The sequence below is a fragment of the Bombina bombina genome, chromosome 10 (genome assembly GCF_027579735.1).
Source record: "Bombina bombina isolate aBomBom1 chromosome 10, aBomBom1.pri, whole genome shotgun sequence".
NCBI lineage: Eukaryota > Metazoa > Chordata > Amphibia > Anura > Bombinatoridae > Bombina > Bombina bombina.
Window position 1 is genome coordinate 17,319,645 of NC_069508.1, and position 21,336 is coordinate 17,340,980.

The window sequence follows — 21,336 nt, forward strand, 5'->3', positions numbered from 1 at the left end:
GAAATCCAGTATAAAATTGTTTAAAAACTTACTTAAAAGCTCCCAGTTTAGCTATGGTAAAAAGGTAGCAGGAACACCTACTGCAAGTGGAAAATGGCAGATATTCCCCCCTCCCCCTTCCTCTGCATATGAAAAGACTCTTTACACAAACAGGAGCAAGCTAGAGTAGGTATTCATCAGTATTCTCCTAAAACGTTGGGGCTTGGTTAAGAGTCTGAAAATCAGAGCAATATTATTTAAAAATAAGCAAAACTATACTTTTATTTAAAAAAAAAACAAAAAAAAAACCTGTATGGGCTATATAAATGGATCATCTACAAAGCATTTATGCAAAGAAAAATTTAGTGTATAATGTCCCTTTAAGTAATGGTATGTTTTTTTGTGTGAAAAGGTAAGGGGGTTACTTTAGGCGGTGTTAGGTTAGAGGTTTTAGATGTTGTTGGTTTGTTCTTTTGCAGTGGGGTTTGTGTCAGTTTAGGGGTTAATAGTGTAGAAGGGTAGTTTGCGACATGGGGGTGTGATGGTTTGGGGTTAATAGGGTAGTTTGAGATATGGGGGTTTGAATGTTTAGGGGTTTATAGTGTGGAAGGGTAGTTTGCAATGTGGGTGCTTGGTGGTTTAGAGGTTAATAGTGTAGTTCAGTGCAACTGTTTTCTTTTGGACAAACTCTTTACTCTTTTTTAAAAAGTTTGAGCTGTTAATGCAATGGCATTTGAATGATTGCATTTACTTTAATCTTAGAAGATGAGCTCACATTACCGCTTAACGCTGTCTACAGAAATTAAGGCATTCCTAAGGGCTTCTGCACACTGCCCGGGGGCAGTGTGCAGGAGCCCTTGGGAGTGCAGATTACTGAGTCTGGTGAGCCGCGTCGGGTGGTGACGTCAGACAGTGACTTTTACGATCGGTCTAGGAGGACTCGGTGCAGTCTGCACTAAACGAGGAGCTTAAAGGGCCACTAAACCCAAAATCTTTCTTTCATGATTTAGATAGAACATACAAATTTAAACAACATTACAGTTTACTTATATTATTTATTTTGCTTCATTTTTGAGATTTCCTTATTTGAAGAAAAAGCAATGCACATGGGGGAGCCAATCACATGAGACTTCTATGTGCAGCAACCAATCAGCAGCTACTGAGCATATCTAGATATGCTTTTCAGCAAAGAATATCAAGAGAATAAAACAAATTAGATAATAGAAGTAAATTAGAAAGATGTTTAAAAATGCATTCTCTTTCTAAATCATGAAAGAAAAAATGTGGGTATCATGGCCCTTTAAAAGAAACCGTTTGATGCTTTTTTATATTGTTTGTGAGTATCCTTGTTCTGTACAAATAAATTGGTGTGTAAATGATATTACACTATTTGGTGCTTTCTTTGTCTTCCTAGTTTGCGCTCTTCTCTCCTGGAGGTGTCAATTGATTGTGGAAGCTGTAGGACAAGCAGTGTTGTTGGAGGAGCGGCATTCGTGGAGCTGACAAATATTGAAAGTTTCTCTTTTTTGGCTGCTGTATTGCAATAAACCTTTTGCAAAGGACATAAAGTGAGACTGTGAAGTTGTATTGTGTTGAAATTGCGCTAATAGTTGTCTTTTCTCTATAGAAATTAAGGGTTGCGTAAATTTCTGTAAATTCACTCAATCGAGATTGCGGTAAGTTAAACAGTACACCACTTGTAATATGAATTTGGGCGTAAAGAACACCAAGATCTCGCAATCGTGTTTTCGCTCCTCATGCTAACAATAGCACTCCACTAGTAATCTAGCCCTGAATGATTACATTTTGCTCTTTCATATGAATGATTTATTTTTTATGTGGTTTGAGGGATATGAAAGTGAATAGTTTCTGCGCTCGAACAGCCTCAGGTTATTGTTGTGACTGAGGCAACCCCCAAAAAATCCTGTGCCTGTGTCCGTACACCTGTGCAGATACACAAGCACTTATTGTTAGGGTCACGGATACCAGACAGCTAAGGATACCCCCAACCCCCACTACAACCTCACCCCTGTTGTTTATCAGTGGTTTTGGGCTCCTCAGAGCAACCACCATCTCTGGAAGCCGTTTGTTTGCTTTGTTTTGGCTTGTTTTTTTTTATGACCAGGAAAACCCTCCTAGGCTGGCCGGGCTCCTGGAACTCCCGGTCGGCCGCCTCACAACGGAAACCCGCATAACCCCTCTCAGGCTGGCCAGGCTCCTGGAACTCCCGGTCGGCCACAGGACAGCAAAACATCCGGTAGCTTTACCCCTGGTCGCTCCAGCAGCCCTTTGCCCCAGAGCTCTGTTCTTTTGGGGATTGGTAGCCCCTAGGGAGGACAAGAGCTGTGGCAATTATCAGAGGGGAGCTCCTTTGGGAACTGGGGTTTTGGACACCCCTAACCCCATAACTTCAACGGACTGTAACTCCGGTCCCCAGTAACGAATCATGCTGATTTTTGGACTGTGGCATCTGGGGACCGAGAGCTTTAAAACGACACCCTGGAAGTGCTCCACCGGGATCACCCCGAAACCGCCACCCCTAGGTACTGGGATTATGTGGGACTGTGGCTCCTATGGAGGTGCCGGGCTGTCTGGAGGGGCGGGAATGGTGGGAAAATTGTGGGACTGTCCTTTGTGTTATCAAGATGAGCTGTGTGTATAAAAGGAGTGTATGTTTTACAATAAAATCAGTTCTTGTTTCACCTGAATGCTAGTCTGTCTAGTTATTTAGGGGAGCTCCAGCAAAAATCACTTTTCCTGGGCTACATAGCAGCCTGTTCCAGACAGAGAAAGGATCCTCAGACAGAGCTAACCAGCCTGGGTAGCTGGAGTCTTTCACAGGGTGGGACCCTGGGTACTGATGCTGTCGGGCATCAGGGGTGGCTACAGGCTGTGGTCACTTGCCAGCTACATTGCTGCAGTTAGCAGGGAGGAAGAAGGACCCATTTGGCGGAGCTACCCAGTCGGGGTAGCTGGGGTATCCGTCACATTGGCTGGCAGCGGTGGGATCTGCTTCTTTTACAAGGTTTCTGCTGACAGTGGAGAAGTGACACAGTAACCGGTAACCATGGAGGCCGAGTTCCGATGGAGAATGCCAGAGGCGCTGGTCCCGCTGTACGGTCCTGGTTATGCACAGAACGAGCGGGAAAAGAGGAACTTTTTCCATCAGCGACTCTGGAGGAACGCTCTCCAACAGGAGCGGGACGGTTTTGGAAAGGTCCTCCTCACTGATACGGAAAGGTACTGGCTCCAGCTAGATTTACGAATGCCTTTCCTGGGAGAGCAGCCCAGGGAGGAACAGCTGATTTCCTTACACGGACTGGTCCAGACAGAGATGGCGCTGGAGGATGGCTACCGAGCCCTGCACTGATATGCTATGCATGTGCGGTCATGGCTGGAGGAGGTCTACCCAACAGAGGGCTTTGGCTTTGGTGGCCCTGGATTACTATTTGAAAAGATGCTAAAGGACCCCGACTTTGGGGATAAGACGGACGAAAGCCTGGCTGAAATTCGCAGATACCAAGAGAGACTGTTGGATCACTCGGGAGTGCCTTGGCTCGAAGCCGATCTGCAGGACCCGTTTGGCGGAGCTACCCAGTCGGGGTAGCTGGGGTATCCATCACAATTAGGTTTGTTATGTGCTCAGCCAGCTAAGCATGACTTACCAATATGTGTCTTGTTAGTCCAGGGATTGGTAAGGTGCATGTGCACATAGTACTGATCCAGAAACTGTTAAGGTGCATGTGCACCTGGTGCTGATCCAGAGACTGGTAAGGTGCATGTGCACATAGTACTGATCCAGAAACTGTTAAGGTGCATGTGCACCTGGTGCTGATCCAGAGACTGGTAAGGTGCACGGGCACATGGTGCTGATACAGAGTCTGGTAAGGTGCATGTGCACATGGTGCTGATACAAAGTCTGGTAAGGTGCATGTGCACATGGTGCTGATCCAGAGTCTGGTAAGGTGCATGTGCACATGGTGCTGATCCAGAGACTGGTAATGTGCACGTGCACCTGATGCTGATCCAAAGACTGGTAAGGTGCATGTGCACATGGTGCTGATCCAGAGACTGGTAATGTGCACGTGCACCTGATGCTGATCCAAAGACTGGTAAGGTGCATGTGCACATGGTGCTGATCAAGAGACTGGTAATGTGCACGTGCACCTGGTGCTGATCCAAAGACTGGTAAAGTGCATGTGCACATGGGGGCCTATCTATTATGGTGCGATAATATTGTCCGATATAGCGGATCATGTCCTCTGCACATCAATAAATGCCGACAGAATACGCTCTCGGTATTTATCATTGCACCAGCAGTTCTTGTGAACTGCTGGTGCAATACCGCCCCCTGCAGATTTGCGGCAAATCGGCCGCTAGCAGGGGGTTTCAATCAACTCGAAAGTGTTCGATCGCCTTGATTTCTGAGGATTTCTTTAGACCTCTGCTTCATAACTTCTGTTTCCGGCAAGCCTGAACGCTCGCTGGAAACAGGGAGCTTGATAAATATGCCCCATGGTGTTAATCCAGAAACTAGCAAGGTGCATGCGATCTTGTGTTAAAAAAATGACTAAAGCAACATCTGTTACATTCCTGTAGTGTCTCTTTATATAGGAATCATCACCTCTTTATTTTTTGTCGGATTTTATTTACTTTTTATTCTGCAATTATTTTGTCATTTTTCTTTAAAACTACTCACCTCTCTTGATGCATTTCGGATATTTCAGTACTCCTCTGTTACACTGTGCTCTAAGTAATACTGCATCATGTATCTCATATCCTTCTAGGCACGCTAATGACATAGCATCTCCATGTTGAGCGTATAGTTTGGTGTCAATTCTCCATCTCAGCCTTACATTGTGCGCTTTCATTTCTTTATCTCTTGCAGTGCACGGCTCTGGAGGAAAAAAGTTTGTAGTTAAACTACAGCTCAAACCATTATCCTTCTAAAAGCAGAATATATTTTTAATTGTACACATGTACTGACTGTGAGAGGTTATTACATATATACATGTACTGACTGTGTGAGGTTATTATATATATACATGTACTGACTGTGTGAGGTTATTATATATATACATGTACTGACTGTGTGAGGTTATTATATATATACATGTACTGACTGTGTGAGGTTATTACATATATACATGTACTGACTGTGTGAGGTTATTACATATATATACATGTAATGACTGTGTGAGCTTATTACATATATATACATGTACTGACTGTGTGAGGTTATTATATGTATACATGTGCTGACTGTGTGAGGTTATTACATATATACATTTACTGACTGTGTGAGGTTATTACATATATACATGTACTGACTGTGTGAGGTTATTACATATATACATGTACTGACTGTGTGAGGTTATTACATATATACATGTACTGACTGTGAGAGGTTATTACATATATACATGTACTGACTGTGTGAGGTTATTACATATATATACATGTACTGACTGTGTGAGGTTATTACATATATACATTTACTGACTGTGTGAGGTTATTACATATATATACATGTACTGACTGTGTGAGGTTATTACATATATACATGTACTGACTGTGTGAGGTTATTATATATATACACATGTACTGACTGTGTGAGGTTATTACATATATACATGTACTGACTGTGTGAGGTTATTATATATATACACATGTACTGACTGTGTGAGGTTATTACATATATACATGTACTGACTGTGTGAGGTTATTATATATATACATGTACTGACTGTGTGAGGTTATTACATATATACATGTACTGACTGTGTGAGGTTATTACATATATACATGTACTGACTGTGTGAGGTTATTACATATATACATGTACTGACTGTGTGAGGTTATTACATATTTACCAAAAAATGTGGCAGCGCAAAAATTAAACTGATATAGGGTTCACTCTACCTATTAGATACCACAATTTAGAATTCTAAAATCTTACAATCCAAAGAATACTAAAAAGTCTTTTATACACAATTCTAAACTACCAATGGTAAAGTGCTGGTGCTATTACTATTCTTCCTTAAATGATTTAATTAAAAATGTATTTCCTTATCTACCTGAGTAATATAATAAACTCAAAAATCTATTATGCATGTAAAAAATCTATTACACATATAAAAATCTATTACACATATAAAAATCTATTACACATAAAACACTGTTTCATGTAGTATAAATACCGCAGTTCAACCTCTTGAATTAAAACAGGTCCCTAAAAGGGTTAAAGTCCAAATGGAGTAAATATGGCTTGAATGTTCTTTAACAATAGGTTTCCAGCTGATATCTGTGATCTTTCCGTTGCTGCTTGTCTCAGGGTCCTACTTGTATCCAGATCCTCCTTTCACACGAACTAAAACAACAAAAACACAAGCGCATCCGAGATTCACTGTATCTTTCTTTATTATTTTAAAATAAAGCCATAAAAATACACACTTACAAGATAAGTGCAAATTATGTGCACATAAAGTTTAAAGTTGCTCTGCGGTCCCAACCCAAGCCTCAGTATCTGGTCTTTGTAATGGGGGCTGTATGTCCGCTCTTTTATTCCTCCAGCTTAGTGATTCAGCAAATCCGGTATTGTTTCACCGGTAAGGCACGATTGTCCTGTCAGTAAGCAAGGTTTGTTCAACTTTTCCTCCCGAACGCGTTTCATTCACTCTCGGGTGAACTTTCTCAACGGGCTTTGCATGTTGAACAGCTGTTGTTGTGAGCTTTAAATTTACCGGGTTTGGCTCTCATTGGTTGGTGTCATATTACTCACAAGTACAATATATCAGAATTAGTTGCGGTGGGTCTGACATTACATCAGTATAAGTGCTCTGCAGATGTTAAACTGTAACTTATCCTAAAACATTTATATTAGTAAGATGAATCATTTATAATTTATAGGAAACTGTTCATACGTCTCGCTCTGTGTTATATAACATCAAATCAATTCCACATTAAACGCTATTAATACCTACAATCAACTTTCTCCAAGAAATGCTTAAAATCCCTTTACAAAATAATAGAATTATAAATCAATACATAACCTTCAAAAAAATATATATAATAATTTAACAAACACATTTAAAAAGATGCAATTTGATTAATATTAATTGAACTTCATTATGATATAAAATATTAAAAATATTAAAAATCCCTAAAAGACAAACCATTCTATACAATAAGATACGATTAAATAGACTTATAATTAAATTATGCTAAGTTTATTCATGTTTCCTTTTATTTAAATTTTTTTTTAAAATATTAAAAAATATAAAAAACTAGTAATTACTATAGAATAACACTATACTGCTCTTTACCTATTTTGTGGGACAGACATATATTACACTATACCATAAAAGCTTGAAGATCAATTTCTATGTTTAATCCTCTAGGGCTTAAACTTCAATTTCTATGTTTAATCCTCTAGGGCTTAAACTATTTAGTTAATGAAACGCGTTCGGGAGGAAAAGTTGAACAAACCTTGCTTACTGACAGGACAATCGTGCCTTACCGGTGAAACAATACCGGATTTGCTGAATCACTAAGCTGGAGGAATAAAAGAGCGGACATACAGCCCCCATTACAAAGACCAGATACTGAGGCTTGGGTTGGGACCGCAGAGCAACTTTAAACTTTATGTGCACATAATTTGCACTTATCTTGTAAGTGTGTATTTTTATGGCTTTATTTTAAAATAATAAAGAAAGATACAGTGAATCTCGGATGCACTTGTGTTTTTGTTGTTTTAGGTTATTACATATATACATGTACTGACTGTGTGAGGTTATTACATATATACATGTACTGACTGTATGAGGTTATTACATATATACATGTACTGACTGTGTGAGGTTATTACATATATACATGTACTGACTGTGTGAGGTTATTATATATATACATGTACTGACTGTGAGAGGTTATTACATATATACATGTACTGACTGTGTGAGGTTATTACATATATACATGTACTGACTGTGTGAGGTTATTACATATATACATGTACTGACTGTATGAGGTTATTACATATATACATGTACTGACTGTGTGAGGTTATTACATATATACATGTACTGACTGTGTGAGGTTATTACATATATACATGTACTGACTGAGTGAGGTTATTATATATATACATGTACTGACTGTGTGAGGTTATTACATATATACATGTACTGACTGTGTGAGGTTATTATATATATACATGTACTGACTGTGTGAGGTTATTACATATATACATGTACTGACTGTGTGAGGTTATTACATATATACATGTACTGACTGTGTGAGGTTATTACATATATACATGTACTGACTGTGAGAGGTTATTACATATATACATGTACTGACTGTGTGAGGTTATTACATATATACATGTACTGACTGTGTGAGGTTATTACATATATACATGTACTGACTGTGTGAGGTTATTACATATATACATGTACTGACTGTGTGAGGTTATTATATATATACATGTACTGACTGTGTGAGGTTATTACATATATACATGTACTGACTGTGTGAGGTTATTATATATATACATGTACTGACTGTGTGAGGTTATTACATATATACATGTACTGACTGTGTGAGGTTATTACATATATACATGTACTGACTGTGTGAGGTTATTACATATATACATGTACTGACTGTGTGAGGTTATTACATATATACATGTACTGACTGTGAGAGGTTATTACATATATACATGTACTGACTGTGTGAGGTTATTATATGTATACATGTACTGACTGTGTGAGGTTATTACATATATATACATGTAATGACTGTGTGAGGTTATTACATATATACATGTACTGACTGTGTGAGGTTATTATATGTATACATGTACTGACTGTGTGAGGTTATTACATATATACATTTACTGACTGTGTGAGGTTATTATATATATATACATGTACCGACTGTGTGAGGTTATTATATATATATACATGTACTGACTGTGTGAGGTTATTACATATATACATGTACTGACTGTGTGAGGTTATTATATATATACATGTACTGACTGTGTGAGGTTATTACATATATACATGTACTGACTGTGTGAGGTTATTACATATATACATGTACTGACTGTGTGAGGTTATTACATATATACATGTACTGACTGTGTGAGGTTATTACATATATACATGTACTGACTGTGAGAGGTTATTACATGTATACATGTACTGACTGTGTGAGGTTATTATATATATACATGTACTGACTGTGTGAGGTTATTATATATATATATATATACATGTACTGACTGTGTGAGGTTATTATATATATATATATATATATATATATATATATATATATATATATATATATATATATATATATACATGTACTGACTGTGTGAGGTTATTATATGTATACATGTACTGACTGTGTGAGGTTATTACATATATACATGTACTGACTGTGTGAGGTTATTATATATATATACATGTACCGACTGTGTGAGGTTATTATATGTATACATGTACTGACTGTGTGAGGTTATTACATATATACATGTACTGACTGTGTGAGGTTATTATATATATACATGTACTGACTGTGTGAGGTTATTATATATATATACATGTACCGACTGTGTGAGGTTATTATATGTATACATGTACTGACTGTGTGAGGTTATTACATATATACATGTACTGACTGTGTGAGGTTATTATATATATACACATGTACTGACTGTGTGAGATTATTACATATATACATGTACTGACTGTGTGAGGTTATTATATATATATACATGTACTGACATGTGGCGGGTTATTACATATATACATGTACTGACTGTGTGAGGTTATTACATATATACATGTACTGACTGTGTGAGGTTATTATATATATACACATGTACTGACTGTGTGAGATTATTACATATATACATGTACTGACTGTGAGAGGTTATTACATGTATACATTTACTGACTGTGTGAGGTTATTACATATATATACATGTACTGACTGTGTGAGGTTATTACATATATACATGTACTGACTGTGTGAGGTTATTATATGTATACATGTACTGACACTTTTTACCTCTGTGATTACCTTGTATCTAATCCTCTGCAGACTGTCTTCTTATCTCAGTTATATTAATATATATTTTACCTCTGTGATTACCTTGTATTTAAGCCTCTGCAGACTGCTCCTTATCTAAGTTATATTAATATACTTTTTACCTCTGTGATTACCCTGAATCTAAGCCTCTGCAGACTGCTCCTTATCTCAGTTATATTAATATACTTTTTACCTCTGTGATTACCTTGTATCTAAGCCTCTGCAGACTGCCTCTTATCTCAGTTATATTAATATACTTTTTATCTCTGTAATTACCCTGTATCTAACTCTCTGTAGACTGCTCCTTATCTCAGTTATATTAATATACTTTTACCTCTGTGATTACCCTGAATCTAAGCCTCTGCAGACTGCTCCTTATGTCAGTTATATTAATATACTTTTTACCTCTGTGATTACCTTGTATCTAAGCCTCTGCAGACTGCCCCTTATCTCAGTTATATTAATATACTTTTTACCTCTGTGATTACCATGTAACTAACCCTCTGCAGACTTCCCCCTTATTTCAGTTATATTAATATACTTTTTACCTCTGTGATTACCCTGAATCTAAACCTCTGCAGACTGCTCCTTATCTCAGTTATATTAATATACTTTTTACCTCTGTGATTACCTTGTAACTAAGCCTCTGCAGACAGCCCCTTATCTCGGTTATATTAATATACTTTTTACCTCTGTGATTACCCTGTATCTAACCCTCTGCTGACTGCCCCTTATCTCAGTTATATTAATATACTTTTTACCTCTGTGATTAACCTGTATCTAAGCCTCTGCAGACAGCCCCTTATCTCAGATATATTAATATACTTTTTACCTCTGTGATTACCTTGTATCTAAGCCTCTGAAGACAGCCCCTTATCTCAGTTATATTAATATACTTTTTACCTCTGTGATTACCATGTATCTAACAATCTGCAGACTGCTCCTTATCTCAGTTATATTCATATACTTTTTACCTCTGTGATTACCTTGTATCTAAGCCTCTACAGACGGCCCCTTATCTCAGTTATATTAATATACTTTTTACCTCTGTGATTACCCTGTATCTAACCATCTGCAGACTGCTCCTTATCTCAGTTATATTAATATACTTTTACCTCTGTGATTACCTTGTATCTAAGCCTCTGCATACTGCCCCTTATCTCAGTTATATTAATATACTTTTTACCTCTGTGATTACCTTGTATCTAAGCTTCTGCAGGCTGCTCCTTATCTCAGTTATATTAATATACTTTTTATCTCTGTGATTACTTTGTATCTAACCCTCTGCATACTGCCCCCTTATCTCAGTTATATTATTATACTTTTTACCTCTGTGATTACCTTGTATCTAAGCCTCTGCAGACTGCTCCATATCTCAGTTATATTAATATACTTTTTACCTCTGTGATTACCTTGTATCTAACCCTCTGCAGACTGCCCCTTATCTCAGTTATATTAATATACTTTTTACCTCTGTGATTACCTTGTATCTAAGCCTCTGCAGACTGCCCCTTATCTCGGTTATATTAATATACTTTTTACCTCTGTGATTACCTTGTTTCTAAGCTTCTGCACACTGCCCCTTATCTCAATTATATTAATATACTTTTTGCTACATGAAGTAGCTGGGTGGCATTATGAAGTAGCCGGTGGCATTATGAAGTAGCTGGGTGGCATTATGAAGTAGCCGGTGGCATTATGAAGTAGCTGGGTGGCATTATGAAGTAGCCGGTGGCATTATGAAGTAGCAGGGTGGCATTATGACGTAGCCGGTGGCATTATGAAGTAGCCGGGTGGCATTATAAAGTAGCCGGTGGCATTATGAAGTAGCCGGGTGGCATTGTAAAGTAGCCGGTGGCATTATGAAGTAGCCGGGTGGCATTATAAAGTAGCCGGTGGCATTATGAAGTAGCCGGGTGGCATTGTAAAGTAGCCGGGTGGCATTATGAAGTAGCCGAGTGGCATTATAAAGTAGCCGGTGGCATTATGAAGTAGCCGGTGGCATTATGAAGTAGCCAGGTGAGGGCAGTGTAATATTTTCTAATATTAAATCATTTTCTGCTATCCTAAGCACAAAATAATTGCATCATTTAATATAAATGTATTTAATGATAAATTGTGCAATAAAAAATGTAACATTTTGAATATTAGCTAATTTTAGCTTTAGAGAACACTGATAACCTATTTTGTTTTAAATGATATATAATTTTCTTTTCCTACACTGTACCTCAACATCATCTAGACCCCTAAGTATTGGTGCTTTGATGGCATTACTAGACGCTAAATATGTAACCACAACATATAAATACAACACTTGAAGAAAAGATCTAACACAATTGTTTACCAAATGTCAAATATTTTTTTTTTCCTTTTTTGTAAGCTATAAATGTTTTCAGAAAGTGCTTGATCTGCTGGGAAAAAACATCTCTGATCTTTGATAAAGAGCGAGTTAAAGAGCAAAACGCGTCAAGTGACATAGTATATGAGATTCAAATTTCTTTTAGTGTTTTAAACTATGTATTTAATAAATATTTGTACTTTTTAACTTCTTCCCTCAGTTGGCCTTTTTAATCTGTGATGAAAATTGTAAGTAGACATACGGCGTGATACCTAAGTTCCTCCATATTTGTTTATACTTTTGGAAAAAACAACTTGTTTGGGCAACTCACAAAAAAGCAATAACTTTCTATAGCTCGGGAGAGAAGGATTTACATGCAGACACTTCATACATTTAATACTGTGTATTTACCTAAGCATTCAGGAGGATCATCCCAGACGCCGTTCTCACATTTATTTACAGCCTTTCCTTCCATTACATAGTAGTTTGGACACAGATACTCCACTGTATTTCCAGATTCATATATTGTCTTTCTGTCTTGTCGTGTGTCTCCATATTGTATTACAGGTGGTGGCCCACAGCGCTTTCCTATTCCTGAAATACAGCAACTTATTGTCATGTAACATAACACAGCTGTAGTTATATAATGTAACATTAATTAATCACATTCATGATTTCATTATCAGAAAAGAAAGAATATGACCAGGTGGCACATAGTGTATGATTCTGTCCTGCTTTGTTTCTTTATTGTTGGTACAAATCTCCTGGAACAATAGAGTCAAACTGAGTCTTAGCTGTCTGGGGTGGTAATATATGACCTGGGGGTATCTAACTATCCATCATCTATGAATTATCTGTCTATCTATCATTATCTATCTATCTATCTATCTATCTATTTATCTATCTATTATATATTTATTATCTATCAATCTATCTATTTATCTTTTATCTATCTATTATCTATATATTATCTGTCTGTCTATCTATTGATAGATATACACATACATACATACGTATATACAAATAAAACTTAATGTACTGTGACATAGATTTATAGAGGAAATAAGTGAGCACAACATTCTTGGTTAAGAGACAGAGTACCAGCCAGTTTGTTTTAAGTGCCACCTTGGGGATTTATGGTGTAGGGTGATTGTATTGTAAGTGGGGGGGCCTTTGGTGGGTAATTATTTGTGGTGAGGGCCACAGAGAGTGGATAACTTTGGGAAAAGGTTTTTATGTTGGGGGTAGCAACCATACAGGTCTCACTTTCTCTGTGGGTAAGTAACTTACTTCTGCACACCGGTGTCTGTACCCACTGAGTATCTTCACAAACTGCTTCATTTCTGTTTTTTTCCAAAGCAAATCCCCATGTGCATTGATATTGCACTTTTTCACCAGATTCATATAGAGCCTTTAGTTTATTTATTATCCTTCCATTTTCAATAGTTTTAGGGGGATCACATTTAGTAGCTAAAAGAGAGAATATGTTAAGGATGACATTTATGTTTTGTACAAAATATCTTAATAAACAGGTACCTAAGTATGCTTTTCAACAAAGGATATCAAGTGAACCAAGCAAATTAGATACTATAAGAAGATTGGAAAAATGTTAGAAAGTGTATGTTCTCTCTCAATCATGAAAGTTTAATTTTGATATTTACTGTCCCTTTTAGGTGAAGTTAAGGTGAAACTTACTTAGTTGGCGTTAATTTTGATCCTCAAATTATTAACACATTCAGATGGTATAGAAAGTTATTGTAAGTGTGAGTATGAGTGTGAGTGTGAGTATGAGTGTGAGTGTGAGTGTAAGTGTGAGTATGAGTGTGTTATCATAATATACACGGTGAGAAAGACAACTTTGTATTCATTTTTGATTATTTAAGTTAAGTTTGGGCGACTGTTTATAACTGGAGGGATTTATTGCTAGTTTTTTAAGCACATGTCGAGGTGCATTGCAACAGCCAAAGGATCACGCTGTTTGCTACAGGATACTAATATCTCTCTAGAAAAATGTCATCCCTTTTTACTGTTTACAATAACAGGGTTTTAATCTTTTCTTACACTGTAAAAAGTGTTTTGTAGAATGAGATTTCTACCCTTGAAACTAATGAGATGCTTCATTCCTGAAAAACTAACGCCTAGATTAGGAGTCTTGCGTTAGCCTTAAAAAGTAGCGTTGAGGGGTCCCAACACTGCTTTTTAACGCCCGCTCACTTCTTTTTCCGCGATTTTAACATACCGCAAATCCCCTTACGTCAATTGCGTATCCTATCTTTTCAATGAGATTTTCCTAACGCGGGTATTATGATTGTTGGAAAAAGTGAGCGGTACACCCTCTCCTGTCAAGACTCCTACCGCATTTGAAAGTCAGTAGTTAAGAGTTTTATGGGCTAACGCCGTAGCATAAAACTACTAACTTAAGTGCTAAAAAGTACACTAACACCCATAAACTACCTATTAACCCCTAAACCGAGCCCCCCCCCACATCGCAAACACTTCAATAAAATCTTTAACCCCTAATCTGCCGACCGGACATCGCTGTCACTTAAATAAATATATTAACCCCTAAACCCGCCGCAATCCCGCCTCGCAAACACTAGTTCAATTTTATTAACCCCTAATCTGCCGTCCCTAACATCGCCGACACCTACCTACATTTATTAACCCCTAATATGCCGCCCCCAACGTCGCCGACACTATATTAAATGTATTAACCCCTAAACCTAAGTCTAACCCTAAACCTAACCCCCCCTAATTTAAATATTATTTAAATAAAACTAAATAAAATTACTACAATTAAATAAATTATTCCTATTTAAAACTAAATACTTACCTATAAAATAAACCCTAAAATAGCTACAATATAACTAATAGTTACATTTGTAGCTATCTTAGGGTTTATTTTTATTTTACAGGCAAGTTTGTATTTATTTTAACTAGGTACAATAGTTATTAAATAGTTTTTAACTATTTAATAGCTACCTAGCTAAAATAAGTACAAATTTACCTGAAAAATAAAACCTAACCTAAGTTACAATTAAACCTAACACTACACTATCATTAAATAAATTAAATAAATTAACTACAAGTACCTACAATTAAATACAATGAAATAAACTAAACTAGTACAATTTACAATTACACCTAACACTACACTATAATTAAATTAATTACCTAAACTATCTACAATTAAATACAATTAAATAAAATAAACTAAATTATGAAGACGAAAAAAACACTAAATTACAGAAAATAATAAAATAATTAAAAAAATGTTACACCTATTCTAATCCCCCTAATAAAATAAAAAAGCCCCCCAAAATAATAAAAATCCCTACCCTATACTAAATTACAAATAGCCATTAAAAGGGCATTTTGTGGGGCATTGCCCCAAAGTAATCAGCTCTTTTACCTGTAAAGAAAAATACAATACCCCCCAACATTAAAAGCCACCACCCACACACCCAACCTTATTTTAAAACCCACCCAATCCCCCTCTTAATAAAACCTAACACTACCCCCTTGAAGATCACCCTACCTTGAGACGTCTTCACCCAACCGGGCACAAGTGGTCCTCCAGAGGGTCCGAAGTCTTCATCCTATCCGGGCAGAAGAGGACCTCCAGACGAGCAGAAGTCTTCATCCAGGCGGATCAGCCAACAGGAATTTTTCTACCTTAATTCCGATTGGCTGATAGAATTCTATCAGCCAATCAGAATTGAAGGGACGCCATCTTGGATGACGTCATTTAAAGGACCCGTCATTGTTCCATTTGCCGTCGAACGAAGAGGATGCTCCACGTCGGATGTCTTCAAGATGGACCTGCTGCGGATGGATGAAGATAGAAGATGCCACCTGGATGAAGACTTCTGCCCGTCTGGAGGTCCTCTTCTGCCCGGATAGGATGAAGACTTCGGACCGTCTGGAGGACCACTTGTGCCCGGTTGGGTGAAGATGTCTCAAGGTAGGGTGATCTTCAACGGGGTAGTGTTAGGTTTTATTAAGGGGGATTGGGTGGGTTTTAGAGTAGGGTTGGGTGTGTGGGTGGTGGGTTTTAATGTTGGGGGGTATTGTATTTTTATTTACAGGTAAAAGAGCTGATTACTTTGGGGCAATGCCCTGCAAAAAGCCCTTTTAAGGGCTATTTGTAATTTAGTATAGGGTAGGGATTTTTATTATTTTGGGGGGCTTTTTTATTTTATTAGGGGGATTAGATCAGGTGTAATTAGTTTAAAAAAAAATAGTAATTATTTTATTATTTTCTGTAATTTAGTGTTTGTTTTTTTCGTAATTTAGTTTATTTAATTGTATTTAATTGTAGTTAGTTTAGGTAATTATTTTAATTATAGTGTAGTCTTAGGTGTAATTGTAATTTAGGTTAGGGTTTATTTTACAGGTAAATTTGTACTTATTTTAGCTAGGTAGTTATGAAATAGTTAATAACTATTTAATAACTATTGTACCTAGTTAAAATAAATACAAAATTGCCTATAAAATAAAAATAAATCCTAAAATATATACAATGTAATTATTAGTTATATTGTAGCTATTTTAGAGTTTATTTTACAGCTAAGTATTTAGTTTTAAATAGGAATAATTTATTTAATTGTAGTTATTTTATTTAGATTTATTTAAATTATATTTAAGTTAGGGAGGGGTTAGGGTTAGACTTAGGTTTAGGGGTTAATAACTTTATTATAGTGGCGGCGACGTTGTGGGCGGCAGATTAGGGGTTAATACGTGTAGTTAGGTTGCCGTGACGTTGGGGGGCAGATTAGGGGTTAATAAAGATAATGCAGGTGTCGGCGATGTCGGGGTCGGCAGATTAGGGGTTAATAAGTGTAATATTAGGGGTGTTTAGACTCGGGGTTCATGTTAGGGAGTTAGGTGTAGACATAAAAAGTATTTCCCCATAGGAATCAATGGGGCTGCGTTAGGAGCTGAACGCTGCTTTTTTGCAGGTGTTAGGTTTTTTTTTCAGCCGATTCTGCCCCATTGATTCCTATGGGGAAATCGTGCACGAGCACGTTTTGCCAGCTCACCGCTACCGTAAGCAACGCTGGTATTGAGGTGAGATGTGGAGCTAAATTTTGCTTTCCGCTCACTTTTCTGTGGCTAATGCCAGGTTTGTAAAAACTCGTAATACCAGCATTGTCTTAAGTGAGCGGTGAGAAAAAAAGGAGCGTTAGCACCGCACAGCCTTACCGACAAAAACTCGTAATCTAGCCGTGAGAGTTCTCACTGTACAGAGCGGGATTTACTAACATTATCTTATGCGAATATTGTAAATTAAAGTACACTAATTTAAATATATAGTATATATATATATATATAGTATAAATATATATAAATATGTATATATATTTATAAATATGTATATATATATATATATATATATATATATATATATAAAAATATGTATATTTATATATATATATATATATATAAATATGTGTGTATATATATATATATATATATATATATATATACATACACAGTGAGGCAAAAAAGTATTTAGTCAGCCCCCAATTGTGCAAGTTCTCCCACTTAAGAAGATGAGAGAGGCCTGTAATTTTCATCATAGGTATACCTCAACTATGAGAGACAAAATGTGGAAACAAATCCAGACAATCACATTGTCTGATTTGGAAAGAATTTATTTGCATATTATGGTGGAAAATAAGTATTTGGTCACCTACAAACAAGCAAGATTTCTGGCTCTCACAGACCTGTATCTTCTTCTTTAAGAGGCTTCTCTGTCCTCCACTCATTACCTGCATTAATGGCACCTGTTTGAACTTGTTATCAGTATAAAAGACACCTGTCCACAACCTCAAACAGTCACACTCCAAACTCTACTATGGTGAAGACCAAAGAGCTGTCGAAGGACACAAGAAACAAAATTGTAGACCTGCACCAGGCTGGGAAGACTGAATCTGCAATAGGCAAGCAGCTTGGTGTGAAGAAATCAACTGTGGGAGCAATAATTAGAAAATGGAAGACATACAAGACCACTGATAATCTCCCTCGATCTGGGGCTCCACACAAGATCTCACCCCGTGGGGTCAAAATGATCACAAGAACGGTGAGCAAACATCCCAGAACCACACAAGGGGATCTAGTGAATGACCTGCAGAGAGCTGGGACCAACGTAACAAAGGCTACCATCAGTAACACACTACGCCGCCAGGGACCCAGATCCTGCAGTGCCAGACGTGTCCCCCTGCTTAAGCCAGTACATGTCCGGGCCCATCTGAAGTATGCTAGAGAGCATTTGGATGATCCAGAAGTGGATTGGGAGAATGTCATATGGTCAGATGAAACCAAAATAGAACTGTTTGGTAAAAACACAACTCGTCGTGTTTGGAGGAGAGAGAATGCTGAGTTGCAACCAAAGAACACCATACCTACTGTGAAGCATGGGGGTGGTAACATCATGCTTTGGGGCTGTTTCTCTGCAAAGGGAACAGGACGACTGATCTGTGTACATGAAATAATGAATGGGGCCATGTATCGTGAGATTTTGAGTGCAAACCTCCTTCCATCCGCAAGGGCATTGAAGATGAAACATGGCTGGGTCTTTCAGCATGACAATGATCCCAAACACACCACCTGGGCAACGAAGGAGTGGCTTCATAAGAAGCATTTCAAGGTCCTGGAGGGGCCTAGCCAGTCTCCAGATCTCAACCCCATAGAAAACCTTTGGAGGGAGTTGAAAGTCCATGTTGCCCAGCGACAGCCCCAAAACCTCACTGCTCTAGAGGAGATCTGCATGCAGGACTGGGCCAACATACCAGCAACAGTGTGTGACAACCTGGTGAAGACTTACAGAAATCGTTTGACCTCTGTCATTGCCAACAAAGGATATATATAATATATAAGTATTGAGATGAACTTTTGATTTGACCAAATACTTATTTCCCACCATAATTTGCAAATAAATTCTTTCCAAATCAGACAATGTGATTGTCTGGATTTGTTTCCACATTTTGTCTCTCATAGTTGAGGTATACCTATGATGAAAATTACAGGCCTCTCTCATCTTCTTAAGTGGGAGAACTTGCACAATTGGTGGCTGACTAAATACTTTTTTTCCCCACTGTATATATCCTATATTATAAAAGACAAGTGTTTGTCTGAAGCCGTCATGCGCAGTACAGACAAACACTTGGCCTTAGACAGCAGCTGATCGCACGCGCACCCACCCGACGAAACCAGCAGCGCGAGGACCGGGCAAAGAGCACAGCTGATCGCACGCGCACCCCTGCAGATGAAACCAGCAGCGCGAGGACCGGCAAGGAGAGAGAGAGAGAGAAAGAGAGAGAGAGAAAGAGAGAGAAAGAGAGAAAAAGAGAAAGAGAAAGAGAAAGAGAAAGAGAAAGAGAAAGAGAGAGAGAGAGAGAGAGAGAGAGAGAGAGAGAGAGAGATCTCTCTAACACAACACGGCCCGTGTGAACGGGCTTTAGGACTAGTATATATATATATTTTTTTCATTGCATTAAGTTGTTTTGATTTTTCTGTTGATGTGATCATGATTTATATATTTTCATGTCTCTATTGGTTCTCATGTGCTGTGCGTCATTATATTTAACTGGCCCATTCATTTAGTTAAGTATTTTTAATGATGGTACCAACCATTAATGAATGACTATAAAACAGATAGATCTTTATCCTTAATGAATACAGACTATTGTATTTCTGTGAAGTAATATCGGCTTTTATCTGACTGCTGTGGAAATTGTGACTCATAAACATTGCAGGAACCACCTATAGACCATATGTCATTGGACATACTTGTCCTATTCTGTGAGTCAGCATATACATATTCATATTAATCAAGTGATCCACCATTATAGCATTAATTTGGTGCCTATGTTAGCAATGGGAAAATAAGAGTTAATTACCTGTATACTTACAGGTTTTTTTATGAGATATATAGATGACGTTGAAAGAAGACAGAAGTCCATTGAGTTCAAAATATACAGATCCTACTTGATTTACAGTAAGAAGCTGACAATTGAGGTAAAATTACTACAATTATATAAAGCTGACCCACTACCTCCTTAGACAATGAGTTATTGCTTTTACACTGATATAAAGTAATCAAATCCCTTCTCAAGCACTTTTTTTCTAGAGTAACAGAGCCAGTTTGGCTAACCACTACTCATAGTCTAAATCCTACATTCTCCTTATTAGGAGGCCAAATGGCCCTGAATACCCCTGTCTCCACGTGAGCCTTCAGGCTCGCCGGAAACAGGAGTTAAGAAGCAGGGGTCTCAAGACCGCTGCTTCTTATCTCTTCTGCCTCCTCTGAGGCTGGGGACATCAATCCGCCCGATCACATACTATTGAGTTGATTGACACGCCCTGCTAGCGGATGATTGGCCATGAATCTGCAGGGGGCAGCATTGCACAAGCAGTTCACCAGAACTGCTTGTGCATTGTTAAATGCCGACAGTGTATGTTGTCGGCATTCAGAGATGTCTGGCGTACATGATATGCTACAGCGGATCATATCCGCCAGACATTGATAAATTGGCCCCAAGGTATGTGGCCCTTCTCTGAACTAATGTGACACTGCATCAAAAGTCTTTGCAAAATCCATGTATATCACATAATCTGATTCTCCTTTATCTATATTCTTATGTACTTCCTCATAGAATCTAATTAGAATAGTATATATACAGATATATATATAAGAAAAAGAATAGTGCACTCACCAGGACTTTTCAATGATTTATTTCCTAAGTTGTGAACGTTTTCGGGGGTTTAGCCCCTTCCTCAGACATACAAAAAACAAGTTTTTTTTGTATGTTTGAGGAAGGGGCTAAACCCCTAAAACGTTGAGATCTTAGGAAATAAATCATTGAAAAGTCCTGGTGAGTGCACTCTTCTTTTGTTTATATAAACTTTTT

At 37.6% G+C, this 21,336-nt stretch overlaps 1 protein-coding gene across 1 annotated transcript in view; it reads right to left on the bottom strand.

The window, feature by feature from the left end:
* Window positions 1–21,336, bottom strand: part of LOC128641198 (uncharacterized) — a 434,766-nt gene that overhangs the window by 17,302 nt on the left and 396,128 nt on the right. The window contains exons 20-22 of the mRNA XM_053693764.1: window positions 13,712–13,891; window positions 12,833–13,015; window positions 4,679–4,876 (exon numbers count right to left, since the gene is read on the bottom strand). Of these exons, the coding sequence (XP_053549739.1) occupies window positions 4,679–4,876; window positions 12,833–13,015; window positions 13,712–13,891 (561 nt within the window). The remainder of the gene's footprint in view (window positions 1–4,678; window positions 4,877–12,832; window positions 13,016–13,711; window positions 13,892–21,336) is intronic.